The sequence below is a fragment of the Lepisosteus platostomus genome, chromosome 8 (genome assembly GCF_059453375.1).
Source record: "Lepisosteus platostomus isolate fLepPlt1 chromosome 8, fLepPlt1.hap1, whole genome shotgun sequence".
NCBI lineage: Eukaryota > Metazoa > Chordata > Actinopteri > Semionotiformes > Lepisosteidae > Lepisosteus > Lepisosteus platostomus.
Genome location: NC_142618.1, coordinates 17276099 through 17302995, shown reverse-complemented (window position 1 = coordinate 17302995; position 26897 = coordinate 17276099). Strand labels below are relative to the sequence as shown.

Here is a 26897-nt window from a genome sequence, read left to right as displayed (position 1 = left end):
AATCTGAGCTAATCTTTCTTTACCCAATTTTGATGCCAGCTGAATATGCACATTTCTTTTCAGAATGAAGCAGGCGTACGAGAGTTTCACGTCGTGCAGGTTTCCAGCAGCAGTAAACAATGGAGGCTACAGAAACGTATTAACCCTTCTGAAGACAAAGGTCAGTTGTCCATTTCCCAATTCAGCTGCAATGTTTTTATATTGAGAACTGCACATTTTGTACTTTTAGGTTCCAGGTATGCAGTTAATTTTACATGTTTTGAACTGTGCACAACAGGCTTAACTTTCTCATCATCTGGGGAGGGAGCTTTAGGAACATTCCTAGTTCTTTTAACAAGGCTAACACATCTATTTACAAAGGGGACCACTTAACAAAAGGGCTTTTTTCCCCACCCATTGGTTTGAGCTCTGACAATGTTGCAGTGTAAGATATGAAGTCTTCGCCATTGTAAACCACAATTAGACACATTGGTGCAGTTTCCTCTTTGTGTTTCAGTGTTCATTCTGAAGATGTCTGCTGGTTTGACCTTTTCAGATTTGAAATACTTGTATTGGCTTCCTTCCTAGTCTTCTCTCTTCAAGACTACAAAGGTTTGGTTCCTTTAGCTGGTCAGTGTAGGACAGTCCTTTAAGCTCCGGAATGTCAGGTTGCTCTTCTCTGGACTGATTCCAGCAATATAGTTTCTATAACACGGTAGCTAAAATTGAACGCAATATTCTAAATTTATTAATGCCTTATATATTCTTAGCCTAACATCCCACAATTTATGTTCTTTGATTTTGAATTTTTATCTTGCCTTTTTTTATGCCAATACGCATTTTCTAGAGCAGGGGGTGCTCAGTTTGGGTCCTCAGGGGCTGCTGTCCAGCACGTTTTTTAGTCCTCTCCTAGCTTCGGAAGAACAAGGACAGGTTTCAGCTTCTTCAGTTAAGCAAATAGTGAGTTCAAGTCATATAATTAAGAGCTCACAATACAAAGGAAAACCAGAATTGTTCTGTCCCTCTGGCCTAGACTTATGTAACCCTTTTTACTACCTGCATGAAAAACACAGCATTCAATGTCATGTGCCAGGTGTTTTCTCAGTCTTGAATTTTGTCTTTTGAAAATTAATTTAGTGCTCCTGGTCTAGGCTAATCCTCTTTATTTGTTGTCGCCTGCAAGTTTGACCAGTCTGGTAACTACATTCAAGAACACGGATATAATTGGGTCAAGCAGTATTCGTTGTACAGATCCCTGTGGAACTCCACTAGTTACATTACCCCCATTTTGAGAATTTACACCCAAGCTGTGCTCTAATTGCCTTGACTTTTCCTGGTTGTGGGATAATAAGTGGTATTTTTTAGAAAGCTTTGGAAATGTGTGGCTAGCTTCTTTTAGTTTCTCCATGTTGTGATTTCTGATAATTTCAGTTGCATGCCTTCCTGAATATTGGCTTTGCTGGTTCTTAAGTCTCTTGGAGCTCTTTGAACTCCTTTAGTTCCTTCATTTTTGTAGCCACTTACCACACATGTAGTCTTGCTGTTGGAGTTCCTAGATGTCACACACCTTAAAAATTTAAAAAGTTAAAAAAATAGTGGAGTATTGAATGTAATCTATATTAGAGGTTGTTGTTTTTTTTTTCATACAGGAAACAGGTATACACTCTTAATAGATATTTTGGCTGCTGACTATACAGTTTATTTAATGTACTTCATAATTATAGAAATGAATATGTGATTGTGTAGACCCCCTATTCCCAGTCTGCCCTTTCTTCAGGAATAGGCATTGACAATTGTATTAAATCCCATCTGGCATTTAATGAGCTCCCCAGAGTGTATTAGACATGATAGCACTGAAACTGCAGTAATTGTGTTAAAGATTTTCTTACAGTCTTCTGATATAATAGTCTTCTTTTTTGGGATTTCAGTGCAACCTTTGATACTGTCAGTCACCACATCCAACTGGATTGCACGGAAATTGTGGTTTAAAATGCAATGATGAGTGTTCCAGGGTCTGTGCTAGGTACTTTATTTGTAATATTTGCATGTTGCCTCTTGTTTAGATCATTTGTATTCCCTGCTATGCTGAAGACCCACAGATTTATTTGTATACCAAATACATGAAAACTCTGGTTACTTTTATTTGTGATCATTACAGGTGCATATATGGAATGTCACAAGGGTGTATTTCTTCCACCTACATAACACTGCTCAGTGTAACCCCTTGCTCTTCCTCTCTGATCTTAAAATACATACCTTAATCAAGATTAGCCCACTGTATCTTCTTACTTGCCGGGATATCTTGAAAGGTATTAAATAGGTCTCTGTGGGTTCTAAATAAACTTGCCCTGTCCACTGCAAATTAGCGGTAATATATTGTGTTGAATGTATGCTTCTCCTGATTATATGAAAGGCAAAGAATGGTCTAGATCCAGATTATTATTATTATTATTATTATTATTATTATTATTATTATTATTATTATAAGGTCTTTTTTATATAAATATGATTTGGCTCTTAAATTGAAATCAGCTGTTTCACACAATGAGTGATAGAGATTTTAACATTTGTAACTAGTGGAATGCATTGCTCTAATCCATTAGACACTCTTATGACTTACTTTTTGTAAAGACCTGTACACTAAAGCTTTTAATAATTTATTTTTGCTTTTTATTTTCTCATGAATTTAGCTGTGCTGTTTTCATTTTGCTTCATTGATATGTTATTTTACCTGTTTCATGAAATGTTAATACATCAAATGTAATAAACAATTGTCTTTGTTAAATGGTGGGAAAATGAAAATAAGAATGTAATATGATATTCTACATTGCTTTTTCTGGCATTTATTACTATTTGCAGTGATAAATGGCCTCTATGGTTTGATTGACCACAGGAGCTTCCTAACTCTCTTTCCTCGATCTAGTGAATAGTCTTCTTTATTGGGTGAAACATGTATTTTTGTTTACGAGTTGCAGGCTTTTGCATTTGTTTCTGGTGACTGTACTGTCTGTTGTAAACAACTGGGTCAGTAGGCTTCAAGGAATTTGCAAGTCACACACTGGAAAATATACTTTTGATGTTCTTTGATTATCAAAACATGTACATTCGTTTCACCAATTTGCTTTTTAAAAATCAGTCTGCTCTGATATTCCCATTTAGAGTTGTAGACCAGAAGTATTCAAGTTTCTTCAAAGGCTGAATTTATTTAGATCTCTTTGCTTTCTATATTTTTAATGAGAAGAAACTATATATCTGCAGATTGTACATTCTTTTAACTGGGTATATCTAAACACAAGAAAATGCTCAGAGGAAATGATCAACAGCAAACACAAAAACTAAAGTATTTAAGTTAATGAAAATCATGCTTCATGAATGTAATACACTTCTTGTTTCTGCAGACGCAAAACTTACAAGCAGAGAAAGAGGAAAATTGTGCTTCAGAGCATCAAAATGCAAAAGCCAAGAAGGTGGGTTACTTATATACAGTAAAGTTATCTTTTTTTAAGTTTGTTATTGTTTCTGTATTTAACATTTTTTTTCTTCTCCACAGCTACCTCAAGTGCATTAGAGAAGTATACATTTGCCGACATAAATCTAGGAAATGAACAGGTGAAATTTTATTTTTTTTGTGCAAATTGTTACAAATAACAGGATCAGAAAATGAACTGTGCATTTGAAAAATATTGAGGCACACACGTTCATGTTTTCCAATTTAGCTGGTACTGGAGTAATGAATTAGTCATACTTGGACGAGGCAAATACTTAAGAATAATTAACACAGAAGCATAACACAACGTTACATGATAACACATACCATATACAGTATATTAATCTATGCATTCCAGAGGCCTGTGTCCCCTTGGCCTTTATGGATCATGGCCTCCTAAGTATCCCCATCTATCAATTAGCTTTATTACTCTGTCCTGCTCCCCACTGATAGCTGGTGTGTGGTGAGTGTACTGGTGCGCTTTGGCTGCCTGTGCACCACCCGGGTGGGTATTGCACATTGGTAGTGGTGGAGGGGAGTCCCCATTACCTGTAAAACACTTGGGGTGGAGTGTTAGTTATGTTCTATAGACCTTGAAAAGCTGAATTCTGTCCTTCTGGAAACACTGCAAAATAGCTTCTTGCATCCTAAGAAAATGGACCCTAAACAGAACTAAGTCTTCTGTCCTATATTATGGACGCTCAAAATCGGATCGGAATCTATCTCCCTATTCTAATATGCATCACCAATCTAGGACAGAACTTTTTAGTCTGAGGCTTCCATAATATATAGGAGGTAATAATTTGCTAAAATAAAACAGCAGGTTAACTATAATAATATTCAGAGTACCTACGCAGAATCTGGTCTCCAAGACTGATCAGAATAGAGTGATGGTTCCGTCTTTTCTGTCTCTTCTCCACTTTCTCTCTGTCTTCCTTACCTCTTTTCTGTCCTTTGCCTCTGCCTTGGTAATTAGGGATTTACCATTAATTTACTTAACCAGAGTACATAATCAGAAACTGTCTAAAGCCCGTCTACAATTGGGGAAAACCTAAAAACTATACACCTTTTTATGAATGCTTTGTGCTTGCAGAGTTTTGTGTTATGTTTTATGCTTTCTGAGTAAGGCCATGAGTAGTGTAATCATGATGTGAACTGCAAACTGATTTTGCCACACACCCCCAGTGTCACAATATTCTCACATCCTTTTACTAAGGCAAACTGATAAATAAATGATTTTCTTTATGGTGGACAAAGATTATATCCTTCCCAATCAAAACACTCTCTTTATAATTATTCAAAACTAAGAGGTGTGATACACTCAATACACAGTTTTTTGTGTTTCTAGGTTTATTATGCTTGTTATACTGTATATTTCTAATTATGTTTGTTAAGCAAGCAGTTATTTTTCCCATCTGATGTACTGCCTGTCTTTTCTTTGTCTTTTAATAGATAGTCAGTGCTACCACTCCTTGTGCAGATTTCTTCTTTCGAAGCTGCCTAACTAGAGAGCCAAAGAAGACTGCACCTGCTGCTCATAACAGAGGTGTTCCTTCAGGATTGCCAAAAGACGATATAACAAGGGTGGTGAGAAAGTGCACTGAAGTGGATCTGAATATCATCGTGTTGTGGAAGGTATGCTTTTACGTGAAGCATTGATTAATGAATTAATGAACTGAACTGGTGTGTATTTTTTAGATTTGCACTATAGAAGTATATTTACACTATTGGGGTCAAAATCTACTGGTTAAATGGGCTGTATTTAACTGGAGCTTGCACAAAACTCACATCTCTAATTTCCTGTAGTTGTAGTGTGTGAAGAAATGGAGCAGCGAGTGAGTTGCACTATGAGATCTCTGTCATCAAGTAGGAGAGCTTTGGGCCTTTTCTTTCCTCTGATACCGAATAAATGTAGGGCTCTCAAACGAAGTCCTGGAAGAAATTTAATTATGTTGGAAAACAATGCTTGGTGCTCAGGGACACATCAGGATTATTAGAGTGATGTTCTTATCACCCCGCTGTATGGTTCTATATTAAATGAGGCAGCATTCACTTGCAACCAAATTGATGCTTCCTGTAGCTAAAAGAGGCTGCAAAACAGTTGAGCAGTTGAGATCTTCCATTTTGCTCTTTTCTTTAAAATCGGTGTTTATCCTATAAAGAACGGGGAGATCAGCATTTTCCAGTTTTCCCCATCATTGCATTGTTCTTAATATTCAGATGATGGGTCATTTTAGGCATCGTATGAGAATAACTGGATTGGGACTTTGCAGGACCTGTGAAGGAGACTTCTGGTCCAGTATAATATAGATAATAATTACTGTATTATTTTATTATATTATTATAGTCTTATTTTATAATTAAAATGTAATAGCTTTTGTATTTTGGGAGTTTTCCCCAGTGTTTTACTTGTATTCTAATACTTTTTTAATTGTAAAACATTTTTGATAGTTTAGTATTGTTCTACTTGGCATTGGAAAAAACAAAGTTATGAAATTAATTTACTTCAGGAGTGTTTTTTTGGTGCTTAACAGTTAATAACCATCATCAGAAACCCTAGTTCTGCTGTACTTTCTGATAAATGTGTAGCATTGAGTGAGCTTGTCAACAGCAGGGGAAATGAAGTTTATCTCCCATTCTCAATGGAGCCTATTCCAGTAAAAGCACTCAGCAGAGCTCTGTATTCGGGTCTATTCTGTTGAACACCACCTTGCAGCACTCTGATGTACCTTTGAAAAACTATTTTATATGACAATTTTACTTCCCTTTACCAGGTGGTGGTAATGGCAGTTTACTGTCTTTTAGTGATTGAGGTCAAGTGTTCTTTGTATTGTTGAACTTTGCTGTTCAGACTTTTAACATGAATCATGATTTGACCTACTGATCTTATTTCACAGGCATACGTGGTTGAAGACAACAAGCAGTTCATTTTGGAAGGTCAGCTCCATGTGGCTCTTCAGACCATTGGGAAGGAAGCATGTTCTTTATCACAGAAACAGGTACATTTTTATTAACTTCTTATATTTGGCTTTGGCACTTCTTCAGCGTTGGGGAATTTTTTCCTGTTTTTCCATTCTGCTTGAAGGTTTGCTCACTATTTGCAAGTAGAGAACAATCATTGATTCACAGTGTGGTCATGCATTTTGAACTGTGATGAAATTACATTGGCTTATTGTCTGGTTTTAATGTAAAGAAAAAAATTCCTTTGTGCAACCTTCATGTTTGTCCATGACTACTGCCATCCTAAGGTTAACTGCACTGTATGCATGCCATTAGATTATATTTTTCTCTGTGTAGCCTAGTTAAAAACCTCTTAAGATCATTTAAAAGTTGTGGATAACTTTTAAGTATTCAAAAAATAAAAGTAGTCTGTACTGCATGTATGAAAGCTTAGATTGAATGTCCTTTCTGATGTTCAGAGCCTGAATTATTCAACAGAATACTTTAGCTTTCAATATCTGATTAGGAAATAACTAGTTTGGCTTTTGTTGTGACTTTTTTTTCGGTGAGTTTAAACAATTATACTAAAAGCTTACTTTCTTCTTTAAAGGATAAGAAGTAGTGAAATAATGATTGACAGTAATGAGGTTATATTAATGATAGAATGCACCTTATTGCTTGATGCATGCCAGCTTATAGTCTGTTCTGTGGTCGGCTGCAAAGGAAGGTTACTTAGCAAGCTAAATTACAGATAATTAACATAGCTATGTATGGAGCTGTACGTAAATGTTAGCATCAAGGAAGCAGGTGACGACAAAAACAGAGCTGAATCTTCAACAGACCTGAATGAAGAAAATATTATTGAAATGTTCAATTTACTAAAATAATTCTAACTGGAATTTTAAATGCACTTTATAGTAAGGGTGGTATTAGCAAGTGCTCAGAAAGCCATCATCAAAGGTAACTCCTGCAATTTTACATCATGAATCATTTTGCCTGTATAGGAGTGAACTTGCTACTTTTTTTAATTCCTCCACCTTCACCTTCAAGTGTTAATGCCTTGAAGTCTACTGTAATCATTTGAAAATAATTTGTGAGTGATCTTCTCTCTTCAGTAAAAAAATAAATACAGAATGTGCTTAAATTTAATATTATTGTTGGGACAACTGTGCATTATTTTCAGAAGAGAAACTTTGAAAAAAACAATTTTGTGGTGTAACAGGGGATGCTTACTGCTATAAGGAAAATAGCTTTCCAATATAGATCTATAGCTTTTGCTCTGTGCTGAGGTTCTAGGTGAATGAGAGAGTGCAGCTGTGAATAGAACCAAAATCACTACTGCATGTCATTGCATTCATGTGCCTTTGGCAGAGAAATGCTGTGTAGGAAATATCCGTTATGTAAAAAAGCTGTGTCCTAGATTGATGAAGGGCATAAAAATCTTCAGCAAAGAATGTTAAGGTAAAAACAAAACCAAGAATTATAAATGATAGTTGTCACGGTCTAAATGCTCATGGTTAAAATTAATTTGCAGCTGCTTGTTTTATCCCAACAAAATAATGTTGCTCTGGTTAGTAATTGAACCTCAGTGGGAGACCAGCACTGTGGAGCAATAGGAAGGTATGTTCAGAGAACAGGTTGAGAAGCTTGTTTTTCAGTACTCCCGGTCCTTACAGTTTTCAACCACTGGTTTCCCTGTATGAGAGTTATTATTTGAGGTACAAATCCGTGCACCTCTTCCGTGTGGCGATAAATAAAATCAATCTATCAATAAAACTTGATTGCCGTAGTTGTGCAGCAGTCAGAAGTATTCATTTTACTGATGGCTGTTCCTCAAAAGGAGCTCCAAAGTTAATAGGAGTCATTGTGGTTTTCTTTTGCTTACAGTTAACTCACACTCTTCAAGTAGTTGTAAAGAGACTTGCTTAGAAACCTCAAAAGTGCTAAGTGTTTTCTAGTTCTTGTGGTAAATAACTGTTTTTCTCTGTATTGAGACAGTAAAGCTACATTAACTCATTGAGGGAAGATTGAGTAGTCAGGTGGTAATTGGTACCCTTGTAATAGAACAAGGTTTCCATCCATCTGTTTTCTAACTTCCAACACGGGGTCTCAGGGAAGCCACAGCCTATCCCGACAAGAGCAACAGGTGCCAGGCAGGATACACCCTGGACAGGATGCCAGTCCACCACAGGACAGACAGAGACAAACACACTCACTCACACCAGGGCCAGTGTTTCCAGAAGCCAGTTAACGTACCAGTATGTCCTTGGTCTATGGGAGGAAACTGTAGGAAATCCACGTGAACACAGGGTGAGCATACAAACTCCACACAGACAGCAGCCCAAGAATCGAACCCAGGGGCCCCAGTGCTGCAATACAGCAGTGCCAACTATCGTGCCACCATGTCAAAAACTAATAAGGTTTTACTTTCTAAAATGTAATAGATACTTCTACACACAAAGGAAGGTGTATCAAAGATTTGTTACAGGTTTTGTTTAGCTTGAAAAAGTGAGAAGTGATGTGCTTCAGTACACAGCTTGCTGATATGTGCCTTTACAGTGAAATTGAAAGCTGTGTATATGTTGTTCTCATAACTGACAAAACATAGCAAGTGCCTAGCTAACCTTTTTAAAAGGGTTTACTCAATTGTGTGAAAAAATACATGCTTTTCTTTTGTTTGTTGGCATATCCTGTAAGTGTTTAAATTGGTTCTGTTGTAGGAGTTTGATTGTAAACTTTGGAGCTGATTTTTGTTTTGTGCCAGCTGTGAGCTCAGGAGGAAATGCAGGGTATAATCTTCTCTAATTAATCTGCCTGCAGAACAAACAAGTCTGTTGATGTTAATATTGGATAGAGATAACGTTGTCTGCACAGCTGTATCGTGAAATCACACAGCTCTCGTCTTGGAGTGCTGAAAGTGTTTGGAGATTCACAAGTAATGGAGCGGAGGAAAAAGATTTCGCCTCCTCTCCTGCGGTTCCCAGGCTAGCCGAGATGTGCAGTCTGCCCAGCGTGCCCAGGGTTACTGAAGCTCTGCTCTGGGAGTTTTCCCTATCTACTGTACCTTCCCTCTTCTTGAGCCAGAGGGGAAGTGACGTTAAAGAGGCCCTGCCCCATCCTCATCTTGTCATGGCAAGTAAGCCCAGCTCCCCTGCAGAGAGACCTGACCTGTGCTCATTCTACCAGCACTCCTGTTCTTGTCATTGCCCCGAGTTCACGATCTCAGGCGAGGACAGGCAATGTTGATCAGCCTGTAAACCAAGAGTGTTGTCCGAGGACTCAGACCTTGCCTTACCTCCAGATGCTGGCACAGTGCTTGCAGCACTGTTGAAGCCCTACCTGTAAACTCCTAGTTTTCTCTTTTAGCCTAGATCGTCATATCATTGAGTATGAAGTAGTCTTCTTCGCCGAGTTTTTCAGACAGTTGTCAGATTTTGAAATCCCTCCAGTAATCCTGTTTTAAGACTGAAGACATTCAATACCTTTAATTTAGCTGTGCATGACATTCCTTTGAGACCATCAACAGTTCAAGTGCTTTTTTGAACTCTTTTTAGGGCTGCAATGTCAAATTTTTTATGTTTGTTGAAATTCACACATTGCCTTGGTGGGTCAAGGAAGATATACTGATGCCTTGGGCTTCATTGGATGATAAACATTGTAACCAATTATATTGTTTTGTGTGGCACTTCACCACAAGGGGGAGGTGGAAACCTGCTTTTTTCATTTAAAAGCAATTCCTGTTTTTAAAAGAACAATACAAGTAGTTCAGTTTAATGTACAGTTGCCGAGAAAGAAAGACCTGTTTAAAATGATCATATTTAAGAAGTAAATCAGTTCACAGTAAAATAAAACAAAGTGCTGTTCTATAATTTCACTGCAATCCTTCATCGAAATATTCCCTCTGCCTTTCACAAAACATATGCACTTTTTGTCATTCTGAGCAGTTTTTATAGTTTTACTGTATACCTCGTCCAGTATTCACTCTAATATTTTTACACACTGAGCAAGGTAGAATCTCTCACGATCAGAAATGTTAGTGCTGTGATAAACTTGAGAATAAACGTGTTCAACCCGGGCATGTCCTCTTAACATACCTTACTGGAAAGTTTTATTCACTTGTGACCTACTTTTGTTTTATCTGCAGTGGCAGATGTTAGCAACAAGCTGTTTAAATTCAGATAATGCAGTACTGTTTGCCTGGACTGACATGACAACATCAAGAAAAACTGTGTAAAGAAGTGCCTGCTGTTCTCAGTTGTACAGTATATGCACTTCAACTTGGTTTCCACTTCTTTTATTTTCCCCGCTGATTTCTGAAGAAGTCCTTAGTGTTAGCTTTGCAAGTGCCTTTGAGGATTTTTAAGGCTTGAAACTAAGCTCCTCAGTCTTGGTTGTTCAAGATTGAGCTGTCTTAGCTTGTCAGCATAGGACAGTGGGCACAGGTTTTGAAAATGAGGTCTTACTAATGTATTTTACATTTTGAACCCAACAACCATCGATTTCATTTTTTTGTTTGCTTTTCACTAATCTAACATTTTCCATTGTTTCTTCTTTTCCTACTTTTGTTTCTAGACGATATACAGTCAGTGTACACAGCTGTCTTTTTTGTATGTATTGTAGCACCTTTAAAATTTAGTCTCTCCTTTGTAGCTGGAGCTTGTTTTTAGCAATATCTGACGATTTTTCTCTTTTTGTTTTCTCAGCCACCTGAATGAGTTCATTGCAGAATATGAATTTATTATTGTTTTATTTTTTTTTTATTAACAAGAATAACAATAATTCCCTTCATCTGTATTGTGCTTTTCTGGACACTCCACACAAAGCGGTTTAGAGGTAAAAGGGACTCCCCTCCAGCACCACTAATGTGCAGCCCCACCTGAATGATGCAAAAGAGTGATGAAGCCAGTTCATAGATGCTGATTATTAGGAGGCCATGATTTGTAAAGGCCAGGGAGAACTTCGGCCAGGATGCTATGGTAACACCCCTACAAAAGTGAGGAGGAGTGCTGATTCTAATTACTCCACAAATCAATTCTGTCCTTTGAGTGAGACATTAAAACAAGGTCCCAGTTTGTAAGAATCTGTCCTTCCTTTATCATTTTGCAGCAGTTAATCAGTTCTCCACATGAACTGGTCTGTAATGAGGCTCCTAATTACTGCTGTGCATTGCCCATGTGGTAATGCACCCTTCGTTACAGTAGGTCCCTTACTACAGTATGTGAACCCTTCAAGGTGGTCATTATTTTAGATATTATACGGATATAATATGAACCTGAACTCTTAATAAATATATAGAATGAATATCCTAAATAAAGACTTCCCACACATAAAAAGGGATTTGAACTCATAGATTATTAAATTGTAATATTTAGCAAATCACCAGATATTCTTGTGTGCAAAAGAAAATGAACTCATTTCAGTCAATAACTTGTGGCACCTCCTTTAGCAGCAATAACTTCACAGTTGGCTCCTGTAACCAATTATCAGGCTCTGACATCTTGCTGGAGGGATTTTTCCCAGTCCTCTTTACAACAGTGTGCCAACTCTGTGAGGTGTGAAGCATGTCTTGCATGAACAGCCCTTTTCAGGGCCTGCCACAGCATTTCAATAGGATTCAGGTCAGGGCTTTGGCTTGGCCATTCCAGGACACGGAACCTCTTCTTCCTAAGCCATTCTTTAGTGGACTTACTTGAAAGTTTGGGATCGTTGTCTTGTTGAAACATCCACTTTGTGCCCAGCTTGAGTTTTCGAACTGATGGCCTGACATTCTTCTTAAGAATGACTTGATATTTCTCAGAATTCATGATTCCCTCTGCGATGTCAAGTTGCCCAGGGCCAGAGTAAGAAAAACAGCCCCATACAAGGACACTCCCACCACCATGCTTGACAGTAAGGATAAAGTTTTGTTTGTGGTAGGCTGTGTTGGCTCTTTGCCAAACATGAGCCCTCTTGTTTTGTCCAAATATTTTGGATTCATCTGTCCAGAGAACAGACTTCCAGAACTCTTCAGGCTTGTCCGGGTGGTCTCTGGCAGCTTTTTTCTTTTTCGACAGCAGAGGCTTCTTCCTGACAACACTTCTGTAGATGGCACTTCTGTTCAGGGTTCTTCTTATTGTTGATCTATGCATCACTACTCCAGAGGCAGCTAGGGAGGCTTGTAGATCTCTGGATGTTATTTTAGAATTACCTTTTACCTCTTTTATTAGTCTCCTTGTGGCCCTGGGTGAAATTATAGGAGGACGTCCATTTCTTGTCAGGGTTGCCGTTGTTTTAAATGTCCTCCACTTGTGTACTATTTGCTTAACAGTAGATTTATGGAGTCCGAATCTTTTTGAAATGGCTTTATAACCTTGTCCAGACTGATGAGAATTCACTACTTTTTTCCTCAGTTCTGCTGATGTTTCCTTAGCTCGAGGCATGAGGCTAGACTTGTAGGAAGAGTAACTGACCTGCTTTCTTGCAATTATTTAAGTTTGCTCCTCCACATTATTTTCGATCTTTAGTTCCATTGGTTATCTCGGTTAACTGGTTAGCACTCATTGACCCACCTACTTTACCCTGATGTAAGTCATAGAACTATTTAGTACTAGTACTGGGTGTTAAACCATCTAAGCATGAATTTTGATAGTTTACTGTGAACTACCCCCAAAAACCTTTTCTGATCTGTATTGTTTTACAGAATGAGCAGATTTGTGCTTGATTTGTATACTGTTAACTCAGTAATGCAGATTGGATGGCATATATAGGAAAATACAAGCTGTTTACCAGATATTGTAAGATGTCAAACTTAGACACACACTTCCAGTTGGTGCATACTGTATATCATATTGTTTCAAAATATTCAGTTTGTACATGTGAGTGTAGATGTCTACAGGCGCTCTACCTTCAGATTTACTCTTGTGAAACAGTAAGAATGCACAAGTTTGTAGAAATGTAAGTGCAGATGACTAAATTCCAACCCAGGGTGTTATCTCTCTCATATACATGACTGTGAGATGGTTAAGGAAATTATACAAATCCATTTTCACGGAAACTTACCATTTCATTTTTATGATCATTTGTTAATAAATAAAGTGTGCAATGTAGTTGTTAGTGCAATTATTGTACATTTATTGTTTTTGCATTTGTTAGGGATATTTCTTTCCTTCAGTGTTTTGTGCAGTCATTTTTTTTTAATGGAGCTCACACATGAAATCCTCTGAGGGTGTTGTGCTTACCATAATTTTCAGAATGATTCTTAGTGGTTTGGTGAAAAAATCCACAAAGAGGTTTAAAAATAGGGCTGAAATGTGACGCTTTTTTTTATCCCGCCTCCACCAAAGGATGAAACCATAGTGAACCCATCACTTCGTAGTGTTGCATAGCAACTGTGTCCCGAGAATAGGCATTCATGTATAAGGCAAGGGAACTTCTCAAAGGAGGAGAAATTGTACCCGTCTGTTTATGCTCGTGGCTGTTTTTAGCCTGCACGTGAGAGCTTTTCAGCAAGTCGGTAATCAGATCAACTTGTTCTAAGTACAGCTGCCTTTTTCCTTGCCTTGTCATTATTTCATACTTAAAGTAAAAGCAGGTTACTACTTCTGATGTTACTGATGTACTTACAGAATACTGGTTTGCTTGATCAGTTAGAAGATTAATCGCAGAGCGCCTTGTGAATGGCTTTCCTTTAAAAAGATGAAAAAAACTTTCACATTTTGTTACCAAATAATGGCTTGAGGTATTCAAACAAGAAATCTATTCAGCATTATGTGTAGGGGGAACAAAATATTGACTTTATCTCTTTTACATCAAAATTAAATGTCGATTTTTGAATTGTGAAACACTAATTTTTATATTGTAAAACATATGTGTTTTACTTGTGAGTGTGTAGATTAATATTCCCTCATGACTATACCATTTCCCTTTAACAAAAAACATTGATATTTTTCTGTCAAACCTGTTTAAATAAAACTCAGTCTTAACTTGCTTAATCTACAGGAAGCTCAAGAAATGGTGTTGCTGAAGTTTATCCGCCCTGAACAGCCCCCTCCACTCTCGAGACCATCTATGGAACAGCTCTCTCACCTAATAAAAACAAGCCTTCATTATCCTGAGTCCTATGATCATCCATTTCTACAGAAAAGGTAAATGTTCTTGGATTTTAATGTTGAAATATTTTTCTCTAAATATCCTGAGGCCCTAAGTATATAAAGAGTGCAATTCATATATTTTTTTATATATTAACGGTTGTTTTAAAATTTACAGGGAAAATGTAAGACATGCTTTAAGTAAACAATTTCAGTACCTGTTAGACCATGCGATTGCTGGCATTTCATCTCTTTAATCTGGGCTGTCATCTCTCTTAGTGAACCAATGACCAGAGTTCTATTAATTTTAGACATTATTAGCTTGGAAGTAGAACAAAAAACTGTTTCCGTCTTTAGAAACAGGGGATTTAGAAAGGTCATGAATGTGAATTAGGGTTCTCCGGACTTAGTTTTATAAGGTAATATTTTGTTGTGATTTGATCATGATTAGAGTGGGTAGCTGTGTCGGTATGAATGCGTGCTATGTGTTTATTTCCACTTTGTTTAAAAAAAGATAACCTGTGAAGCTTTTCATATATATGGGAGAAGGAATAAAGAGCAGGAATATGTGGCAAGGGTAGGTAAGAAGTACATGTGAAGAGACAAGCGTGGATAGGTGGGATGAGGGTCAAAGAGATTGAAATCTGGAAATGAGTGAAAAGATTCAGAAAGTTCATTGTTTAGAAATGAGAGAATGAGAAATGCATGAACCTGGGTTAAAGATGATTTTGGCAAACTCCTTAAATTACATGTCATTTAATCCCTGTGAAATGATAGATACCAGAAGGGGCTGTATAATCATGCTTGGGAGTGGTAAAATGTGAAACTACCACCTTAGAGAAATCTTTGATCCTCACTGATGTGACATATGTCCTGAACTGCTCGACCAGACTCCTCCTGGTTTCACCAATGTAACTTGCAGGACTCCTTTTTCAAGAAGGTAAATCGGTTAAATAGCTGGACAGGAGTGATGCCCTCTGGATGATCCTGAAATAGCTGGAGTGGCCAGGAATGCTTCTGATGCTGAATGAGTATTTCTGTGTGAAATCACAGCTTCTGGTGCAACGGAAGGTGCCCGACTTGGACGATGATTGTGGATGTTTTAAGGGACATGTGGACAAGAAGACCGCGGTGATTAGTAAATTGGTCAGGTGTTGGGAAATGTTCAGTGGGTTTTGGAAAAAAGCTTCCCTTGGAAAGGTCGTTTTATAAAGTGCAAGTTGGAATCTGCATCAGCATGTGTAAACTGCGAAGAAACATGTGAAGGTTTATTCCACGCTGAAAAGAAAAGGTAAAAAGGGCTCCACAGCCGAAACATTTAGTCTCTTTTTTTTTTCAGCATGGAATAAATCTTTACTTGTTCTTTTGACAAAGTGGCAAATTTGTGTTTGCTGGCCTAGAGAACAGAAGGGTGGAAGGGAAGGAGAGGTGGTATGCAGTTCTGGGTAAAGGAATTCCTCTTTGGGGTGATGCCCTGAGGGCTGCTTTTGGCTCAGGCGACAGCCCTGTCAAGGCAGGTGGAGGGAACGTCCTTTTAGCAGCACTGATAAAATCACAAAGCACCCAGGAACATAGAAAAGCCATGTTTTTTATTATCTGCACCGGTTCACACCCCACCTGCCTTAAAAGGGCTGACTTACTGATGTAGTGAAAAAGAACATATGCTTATGCACACTCTTCAGCTAATAGTGAAGCCATTTGTTTTCATAAGGGGAGCTATTATCCCGCTTAGTGTTTGCAGCACCAATAATACAGTGTTGTACAAAGAAAAAATATCTTAGTGAGATAGATGAAGCTCTGAGAAGGGGACATCTTTTACCCCAAGCCTTTTTTATCATTTTGATAGAATGCAGTAGGCATTCCAGCTGTTTTGAACCTTAGGAAATTAGTAACATTTCTCAAAAAATGGAAAATTCAGATTGCTACCCCTTGGCTGCCTACTGGTGCTTTGAATGACATAACATCAGTAATGCTGTGAGGCAGCCGATGCGTAATTTGTGTCTTGAAGGTATAAAGAACGTAGTTTATTGAATGGCAGTACAAAATAATATGATTTGCTTAAAATATTAGATTTTGGGGGCTTTGTTGGTGTATAGCCTATGAAAATCAATGTAAAAAGTTAAGACATTATACATATACACAGCATACAACATGTTCTAAGGAACAAATACTTCAAAGGGTACTAGTTCTAATGAGTGCAATAAAGCTATGATGTGATCTCAGTAAAGGTCTGGTTTTGATATTAGCTTTTAAATAAAAACAGACATTCTAAGACGATGCTGCTGCTTGCTTAAGCATTTCACATGTACAGCTGCCAGAAAGCCGTTTTTTTCTACATGTTTGTTGCTGATTATCTACTGAGCAGCTTTTTTTTCTCAAGTGTGTTAAAACTCTTTCAGTCCTTACTAGTTTTAGATGTGTAACTGACTGAACTTCGGATGTAATGGTTGCAACATGATACATTTGTTTGTATCATGTGGGTGAAGGTTGTACAGTTATTGATTATTAGAATGTTAGTTTGGAAAGTGAAAATGCTTGTTTTTTTATTGCGTTCTTGAAAAGTACATGTAATTTCCAATACCTACCTGCTGTATAGCAACTGTCCAAAGAGAAGGCTTGAAAAGTCCCTGTGTTGAGAAATGTCATTTTAAAGAACCCGTGTACGGCTGATTGATATAAAATGTGACAGTATTCGTAGTTTTGTGCAGTTGTTTTTAAAGATGTTGAAAGATTATTAAATCCATGACAAGGATATAATTTGTTTCTTAGAATCTGAATATTGGATGACAGCATATGTATTGGATGATGTGCAGTTTGGGTCATTCCGAATTCAGTTTCCAATAGCTTTCAGAGTAGATTAGGGAAAAACATCATTTGTACACATTTCACATTAAAGCGCACACGTTCAACTTTTTTAATGGGGCAGTTTTAATTAGTTTTATTATTACTGCTTTGAGATCTCGTTTCTTTTAGTCTTATTGTGAGTCACTTAAATCGCTCTACATTTTCTTCTGTAACGTTTTAGCTTATTGTTCGAAGCGATTTAAATTTTTATGAAGTTTTGAAGGTGCCTTTGGTTTAAAAGGTGCAGTGAAAAATCAGGATTTGCGACAAAACCAATCTGAGTTTTCTGCATTAACCTCCTAAGTGAAGCAAGAAACCAGCTGCAATTTCAATGATTTGCTAAGGCATTGATTCACCAGTGACTGTATCTTGTTCAGTAACAAGAGACTCAATTCCCTCTCTTGTCACTCATTCTTTATCTCAACCTCAAGGCAACTGGCTATTTTATTTTCAAACTGAAATGCTTAAGATCTGCGTTTAATCATATTTGCAGGAAAACCACCTATTTGCATTTGTTTAGTCCTGAAGGGATCGAGTCACATTGAAGTTCACCTTTTTCCTACCACATTAGAAAATATTATGTAAAAGAAGGGGTTGCTAAATCAGAACTTAGTTTTTTCCTTAGTACTGAAGAAAAACTACTGCGCTACCGCTTTAAACTATAGTGTTGACCTATCTTTCTTGTTCTTTCGGGGAACCACAGCTCTTTTTGTACTGCTCCTCCTTCAGTTTCATGAATAAAAGCTCATATTGTTTAATCTCATTCACTTAACATTCTCTCACACTTCATTTGGTTTTTACAAGATCTCTTTTTTTTTGGCAGCAACATGGTCTGTACACAAACTATTTGGGCACCTTACTTTAAGAATAATATGACAAGACTGCATTATTTAAATACTTTGTTTTATAAAGATTGGTTCTTGCTAAAAGTGTTTTTTTAAAAGAACTTTACTGGAAAATCTCTGTCATTTTTTAGCACCTTATGTAAAATATTTAATTTTTGTACCATAGGTTCATTTTTATTCAAAGGGGTCACACTGCTAACGGGGTGTTTATGAGGAAAATGCAGTTTAATTTTAGTTTGAAAACTACAAATGATGGTAGCCTCACCTAATTTATTGTTGCAGTCTCATTTCTTTTCCAATTTATTTTTATGACAACAAGAAAGACACTGTGATTTAACAGGCTTTGCCTGACTTCACAACTAGGACCACCTAATGCTTTCTCTGTTTAAAAAGAGAAGAGGTGACCTTAATATGTTTGTATAGTTCTGTAAGCTGTTAATAGATTGCTGCCTGGATCATGTGCCAGACTGTTAAGCAATGGTTTGCTTTTTTCTTCTCTTCTGTTCTGTCACTCTTGTTTATTGTATAACTTCAAGCTATATTGTATAAAGCTTGAATGTATACAAAAATTTAATTCCACAAACTTAAGATGGTAAAATGTATAATTCTAACTGTTGCGTGATGCTTGTTAAAAGATTAAGTTGCACCTAATTCTGATTTGGATATTTTGAATCCTATTACTGATTTACTGTAAATGTGTTTTTGATGTATTATGACATTATAATTCAGTAAAAAAACCTAACTGAATATTTTACAAGCTTTTGCAGTCTATAATTTTTCCTGTATTTTTTACAGCTTTGAGGGAAGTCTTAAGATAATTTCTGAAATTCCAGAGAAAGTATTAGAAAGATTTGTAACTTAACTGTCTGGTATGTTTGAGCTGAGAATAAGACAAAGGTTGGAAAAAAATAAGTGAAATTATACAACTAAAATAATCACTCTTAATCAGACATTTTCGTTTCTCTGTTGGCTTTTCTCTTCTATCGGCAAACTTTTGGTAGTCTTGCCAAAAGTTTCTGTCTGTATCAGGAAACTGCATATAAACTGTCTGTCCATTGATACCCAAACATAGTAGATATCAGCCTCATTTCCCCTTACTTTACTTACACTGTTAAAGTGGAAAGTGATTTGCTTTTAGCTTTCAAAACTAACTGCAGTTTTTCCGGTCTTTGTTCTGTTACTTTTTAACATTACTTAAAATGTTAACCACAGAAAAAAATGTCTTTTGCATATTGACATTTTTTAAATTAAGTGCTTTTATTATAGTAGCTATTTTAGTAGCTTAAAGGCAGTTATTGTTAGATGCATACTCTATTAACTTATAGGTACTTTGAAGTTGAGGCTCCATACAAATAGGTGTCTAATTTCAGTTACTTAGGGCTATGTAAGATCTAAGGATAAGACTGAATAATCATTTTTCTTTTATATTGAGCAGACTAAAGTATATTTGTATTAAAAGGGTACAGCTCAAGTTAAAAACTGTTTTTTCTTCTTCTCATAATATTAATATTATATAGCTTGGCATTTTACATAGCTTCCTAGTAAAACAGCCCTTTACAGACAAATTAAACATATTAACAGATTAAATGGACTTTCATGTAATTGGAGCTTTAAAATGTCCATCTTTCTCCCTCCCCTTTAAACTTAATTTAAAGTCTACTTCAGTCTACTTCAGGCTTAATTAATCAAGCAGTTCAGTGTCATCTCACTTTGTCGTTTTTTTGCTTGTTATACAGATGTTCGGTTATTGGAACTCCCAGCCATAAACTAAGCAACGTTAATTTATCTCATAGTTGGCTGTTGATAATTGCAAATATACAAGAATGAATTGCAGGAAAAACTGCATCCCATCTAGGGTGTACCCTGCCTTGGGTCTTAGCGTTTGCGAGTGTACGGTGCACAGAACCATCGCAAACAGCCAAATCCACATATAACCAAGTCCATCCATAGCTACACAGTATATAGTATGTATGATTAGAAGATGGAAGTTGCCCTCCTTATACGATAAAGTACTAATGCATTGTCTTTAATTTAAATAACATTGATCAACTGAAAGAACCAACAGGTATTCCAAACTTACAGTAATCAGTTAAACAACACAAAACTCTCCAGTGCGTCAAGCGTATACTTGCACGTTCCCTCTGTGCGTCTGTGCTTAGCCCAACCCAGCTCCACTTTAATGCAACTGGCCGATTTGAAAGTTGCACTTACCCTTCACCTCGGTTTCATCCCACTCTTCTCTTTCATCCAAGTCCCTGTCAGCCAGCCCGAATGACGAATACGCGAATTTGAGAATGTTAAGTTAGACCTAACTGCAATAATAACCAATTGACAAAAAGGAGAAACTTTAAGTAGGCCAGATTGTGTTAACCTAAAGGAGGATTTCACAGAACATCAGAGGTAGCACGTCTTCTCTTTCAACAAGCTGCTCGCAATCAAGCAAGCACAGTGGGTCAAACGGCCTCCATTACTTTCTAACCTCAGGTTGACAATTCAATCAAATTTCCCAAGGGTCCAGAGACAGACAAATGACATTATTAATGAGAGTTCAAGAAATTTCTTTGAAATACAAGACCCACATCAGGCCACAAAATTAATAAGATAATGTATGAACTTGTGTGGAAACTACTTTGCTTGTTTGTAGAGCCTAAAACCTTTTGTTTTAACATTTAGGGTAGGGCTTCCAGACTAAACTTCTGAATGGCCTAGTCTTCTCTGAACCTGAGTAATCGATTCAAATATAAGATTTTTATTAAGGTCTTTTATGGTTGTTTACTCAAATAATTTGCTTAATTATAGGCACAGTCGATGACCCCTATGATGCTAGGTTTGACTGAGGTGTTCTGTTTCTTCTGAATTGGAAAATCGCACAGCTAACACAAAACAGCGGAATACAAATAAGGCGGTATAGTGCAGTCTTCCTCCATGTCTACTGTACCTCCATCACCTGCCCAAGATCTTGTTCTTCTTTTGTTTGTGATTGAAAAGAAAATATGAAACACACTGTCAAAGTGAAAAATCAGTCCTCCTGACGTATTACAATTCTGCTTATTGAATGAGTAGACCTGTGGAACTGTGGAACTTTCCCTCCAGGCCGGGAATAGAGACATAGGAGTGGCAAAAAAAAAGATTAGATTATCCGAACAAGAAAATTAATCTCCGGATTAAGAAAGTGTGTAGAGTTCATTTCATTTATCTTTTTGTTTTAGTTGCTGTATTTTGTGCTATTTCTAAAAGCAAAAGTTTAATGAGTCCGATGCAAAGTGCAATGATAAAAACCTGAGGCAGTATGACTAAAGAGGGCCTATGTTTTCTATATGGTGGTGAATCGCTAAGGAAGACCTCACCCTCAGCAGGGTCCATGGTCCAAGTGGAGACAATGTTGTGGTTAGTCAGAAGTTCAACAGCCAATCAATAGCCAAAACTGTAGCTAGATTCTCAGCTGTGTCTAGTGGGAACGTAAGCTTGATTCCTTCTCAGAGCCAGGCAGTACAAAAGCAATTGCATTAGAGCTCTCAAACGATGGAAACCAAACTGACTAGAGCTAATTTATAAAATACTTTTATTTGGTCCTTGAATGTTTTCTTCATAGAAAACATTCAAAGATAAAAAGCCATGCTGAAGCACTGCAGGTCTGGAAGGCCCTCCAGTCGTCTGAGACTGTGTGGTTTGCTATTTAAGGACAACATAGGCCTGTAAATGTAAGTATTGGCTGTACAGAATGGTTTGTGAAGCAGCTATTTGTGTATCTCCTGTGGTCCTCAATTACAGTTAAATATGTAAGCATCTCTACAGCTACATGTAGTTTTATCAATCAGTACTGACAAGCTTCAAAACATACACGTTTAGGTATTTCACTAATACATCTATAAATGCTTTGTAGTAGCTTGTGTTTAACTTGAAACTCTTGAGGGAAATTTTGATTTTGATTTATTAGAGTTTATATAAGTGTAGAATTTGTTTTAACATCTTGACAGGCTGTTAAGTACTGCCTCAGCCAGAATGTGTGTGAGCACATGATGGGGATGTTGTGTTCTGCTCCTGAACAACATGATTATCCTGTGGAAGCAGATACAGTTCTTGTTTCTTGTGGTGCATGTGTGCCGAAGAAAGCACACAATTTTGAACTTGTGCATTTTTATCACACCCCAGTAAAAGATCTATGGTGTAGGTCTGTCGAGATATCCTTGTTATGCTACTGGGTACCAGGATATGAGTGACATTGCTGTGTAGGGGTGACATTTCTAGCCTGTCTATTGCAGGCTGGTGGTTACTGCTTGCCTGTTACATACTAACATACAAACTGTCTTGTGCCTGTGGTGTTGTGGCAATGTAATATTGTATCCTGATCATATTGATCATCCAGCACACAACACCCCAGCTAGCTCTTTTTGGTTTCTGTGGTGTCAGTTTGTGATTTGGTGACTGTCCTCAAATTTGAGAGAAATAAAATGTGAAAATAGTTTCTCATCTAATCAACCCCCTTGCAAAAATATGTGACCGAGAAGGCTAAAAAAACTAATTGGTGTACACGGTGCTGAACACTACTTTGTCTAAAATTGCAACCTTGTTTATTGGTCACCCTCTCTGTAGTGTTGGGTTGAAGGTTAATGTTTCCTTCCCTGACCCAGATCTGTGTCAAGGCCAATGCTGAATTGCTCTCTTAACTCATCTTACAGTAAGCCAGTTAGACATTATTCTGAATTTTCTTGTGATGAGAGATATTCGGGATGTTTCCTCCCTGTTATATCTCGGATAACATGATATCCCATGATTAGTTTTTCCTCCGTTGTATTGTGTTAAGTGCATAATTCTTCCTTTGGTGTGCAGTGAAGGTATATTATTTATTATAAGATTTACTAGATCTTTTAAAATGCAGCAGACACTAGATTAATAAGGCAGTTGATATTAGTGGGTCAGTTCAAGTCACAGATCTATTTTGTGATTTAAGTTTTCTTTTTTTCATGAAAAATCAGGATCACCAATGTTTTGTTTTAACCCCCCAATTCCAGTTCAGGGCTTGCTAGTTTTGTTTTTTTATGTCTCAGCGCAGTGCTTGAAATCCTACAGCCTCAGAGGAGGACCACAGAGGAGAGAATATGGAAATGTAGGAAGATTTGTCTGACCGCCTTTAGGCTAGTCATCTTTTATGATCTCACTGACTGCACAGCCACATACCGGAGGTTCAGAGTCAATTGGAAGAGATCTTCCTCACTCTCGGCACAGCCGACCTCCAAGCATGCGACAAGCCACAGGGGTCCCTGCTGCAGAGTACTGGCTGATGCTTCCCATCCTACCCTCAGCTTAGGGCACCCTGGTCACGGTCAGCTAGTCACATAACTCAGACTCCAGCAAGCACGCCAGACGCCAGCAGCCATATCACCCTACAACTCCCAGCTGGCAGCCCACTGAAGCTCAGCAGGTGTGAGCTTGGTCAGTACCTGGATGGGTGACTCCTGGGAAAAACTGAAGTTGCTGCTGGAAGTGGTGTGAGTGGGACCAGTAGGAGGCGCTCACCCAGTGGTCTGTGTGGGTCCTAATGCCTCACTATAGTGATGGGGATGCTATACTGTAAAAAGGCGCTGTCCTGCAGATGAGATGAAAAACCAAAGTCTTGACCTTCTGTGGTCACTAAAAATCCCATGGAGTTCCTTGAAAAGCATAGATGCGTTAGCCCGGTGTCCTGGCCAAATTTCCCTTTGGCCCTTACCAATCATGGCCTCCTAATAATCCCCATCTCTGAAGTGGCTTCGTCACTCTGTTCTCCTCCCTACTGTTAGCTGGTGTGTGGTGAGCATACTGTACACTATGGCTGCCGTCGCATCATCCAGCTGGGGCTGCATACTGGTGTGGGTGGAGGAGAGTCCCCATTACCATTAAAGCACTTTGAATGGAGTGTCCAGGAAAGTGCTCTATAAGTGTAAGGAATTATTAGATTCAGACCTCTGTGCCCGGATCACGAGTTAATCCGGCATTAGATCGAGTCCCTGCTGGGGGAGCCATTTCAGTGATTTCATAGACCCTCAGTGTTTTCAAACTGCAGCAACTTTAGAACTATGCTATACCACTTGGTGCCATTCATTAGAAGGTTTTTTTTAATTATTTTTTAAATGAAACAAATTCTAAGGCTCAAAATATCTTTAATAAAATGCTGTGTTTCTGTTGGAAAATCATGAAAAATTATCAACCCATTCTCTTAATCCATTCTCCGTACATAAATCAGTGAGAGAGAAAACAGGGTTTCTCTGAGCTGTTTAAAGCATTCCTTTTTTATTTAAAGCACTAATAAGTCTCTTAAGGGTTTCACCAGCTTTGAGCAACATAGGCTTTGCAAATATGTAAAAATCCCAGAGTTGACATGAATCAGAATACTGTTAATGAGGAGCTGCTGATTATGTTTATTGTTGCTGCTGTCTCAAAGCTGAGAGCTATTAAATGCTATCTTTCTTTATATAAAACTATTATAAAACTGTTTAGCATAAGCAGTTATTAGATAATTATTTACTTATGTGTTTTACCATAAACTGCTTTAATTCACCAGTTAACATCACTGGTTGTGTCTCAGGATCAGGTACCCAAAAATAAATTTACATAATCTTTAATGTTATGTGTTGACAACAGATAAAATATTGAAGTCGCGTAACAAATGATTGGTTCTCTTTATCTCCTTGCAGTCTGTGCATGGTACCTGTAACTCTAATGCTTTCGAACTGCTCCCTGGCTGGAGTTGATGTTATCATAGACTTGCGTCATAAAGCCACAAGGTAAGAGATATAAATTATATGCAGATTAAAACGTAACAAAATAATTCATTTTGTATCACATTGGTGGTAGTTGATAAGAGAACAGTGACTTACCAAAACTAAGTCTAAGTGATTAGGGTTTTTATTTTAAAAAAAAAACTGTTGACTTTTACTTTTAAAAACTATGATACAAAGAGAGTTCAGATTAAAATATTTGTGATAAATGGTACTAATAAAGTGTACTTCAGTGCTATAATGGCTTTATAACATGTTTTATACATAACCAAAAATCAGCATTTCCAATTGGAAAAAGAACATATGAAGTGTAGTTTTTTATAAAAACTTGGCTGGGTATTAGTGTTTAGTGCCCTTTTCCATGACATACTATATAGTTTTGCTGTCATTTTTTCCAAATAATAAATGCCTTTGCATAAAAAACAGCATGTAATTCCCATGCAAATAAGCTTCATTAAAATTTTAAACAGACTGAATCAACCAAATAAAAGGGAGGTTTCTGATTTCTAGACATTTCAAAGCCAATAATGCTATTCCAAACAGCAGACAGCACTGTTGGAGAACCATTCATACAGTATGCTTTAATTGCATAGTTTAGAACATTCAATATCTGTCGCTCTATATTCGCCATAAAAATTATTGAACAAAATAGCTCATAAAGTAGGTTTGCATAAGTAAATGTGAGAACTGGTTTAAAAAATTTAGTACAGTATCATCTGAACTGCACCTTTCATTTTCTACAGAGAGGAATAAGGTTACAGAATGACAATATTTAGCAGCTCATCAGGTGAAACTGCTGTAATGCCCAGCACAGCACAATACAAGACATTCATGACAAAAATAAGGCACAATCTGTATACATCTAGGTTAATATTTGATGTTCTCAAATATGTAACAGAAATTCTTAACATTTTTTTCTCAATTTTTGTCTTTCTCCCTTGCCTTCAGTCCTGAGACATTAGAAGTCCACGGTTCTTTCACTTGGCTTGGGCAGACCCAGTACAAGCTTCAGCTGAAAGCTCAGGAAGTTTACAAGCTTCATCTCAAAGCCTGCTTCATCCATGCTGGGGTCTACAATCTTGGGACACCTAGGGTTTTTGCTAAACTGACAGATCAAGGATCAATGTGTGAAACTAGCCAGCAAAACTCTATGCCAGCATTAATCATAATCAACAACATCTGAAACTAACTTTCGGATCTCAATTCAGATAAATACTGGAAACAGATATCATTTTGTACTTCTTAAAAATTCCTGCATCAGACTTGCTTGTATAGATTGCAATGGCAAGATCTTAAACTTATTTTATGTGTCACCTGCAAAGCATTATGGACTTTTAAGTGTGTATGTGATGATTTTTTTCAGCATATTTATCTTTCATCTCAGCTTGTACCTAGTCTTTTTTATAACAATAACTAAATATTTACAGCTGGCGGAAGATGAACAGCAGCTTTTTTGTCTGCACTAATTTGTCTTCCTCACATTCTGTTTGTGGCTGTTTAGTTATGGTTCTATGGTTTAAAATAAAAGGAAAACTATCTACCGGGCTGTATTAAACAGACATTCAATCTCCATTGGGTTAATTCTATATTGTATGAGAGGAACATGTCTTTGGTATAAAAGCAACTACAGCAGAAACTAGATTTCATTGGTTGCATTTTATTTTTTATTACGAATCCCGTAATTAGACAATTAATGTTATTTAAATTTGATCATAACTCATACATGAAAAGGAGGATCAATCAACTAATGCAGCCAACGATGAAAAATCAACCCTAAAATATCGAGGGAAACTGTGCTGATCTCACAAGCACGTTATTTTAATGTTCTATAAACGAATCATTTCCCTTACTGTGTAACTTGACCATTTGATTAAGATGTTATTTAAGTGTATCTAGACTGCTTTTCAGAAAATGATGTAATATATTTATAACAAATTTACTGTAAATAGAATAAAACATAACCAAAATACATTGTGAA

At 37.2% G+C, this 26897-nt stretch overlaps 1 protein-coding gene across 6 annotated transcripts in view; it reads left to right on the top strand.

The window, feature by feature from the left end:
• The window catches only part of trappc8 (trafficking protein particle complex subunit 8), a 70158-nt gene extending 43261 nt beyond the window's left edge, over window positions 1-26897 (top strand). For all 6 annotated transcript variants that reach the window (XM_088644270.1, XM_088644269.1, XM_088644268.1 and 3 more), the window contains 8 exons: window positions 64-160; window positions 3378-3446; window positions 3530-3588; window positions 4919-5101; window positions 6364-6465; window positions 14384-14529; window positions 24836-24925; window positions 25868-26897. In XM_088644270.1, the coding sequence (XP_088500396.1) occupies window positions 64-160; window positions 3378-3446; window positions 3530-3588; window positions 4919-5101; window positions 6364-6465; window positions 14384-14529; window positions 24836-24925; window positions 25868-26102 (981 nt within the window). In that variant the 3' untranslated portion in view covers window positions 26103-26897. The remainder of the gene's footprint in view (window positions 1-63; window positions 161-3377; window positions 3447-3529; window positions 3589-4918; window positions 5102-6363; window positions 6466-14383; window positions 14530-24835; window positions 24926-25867) is intronic.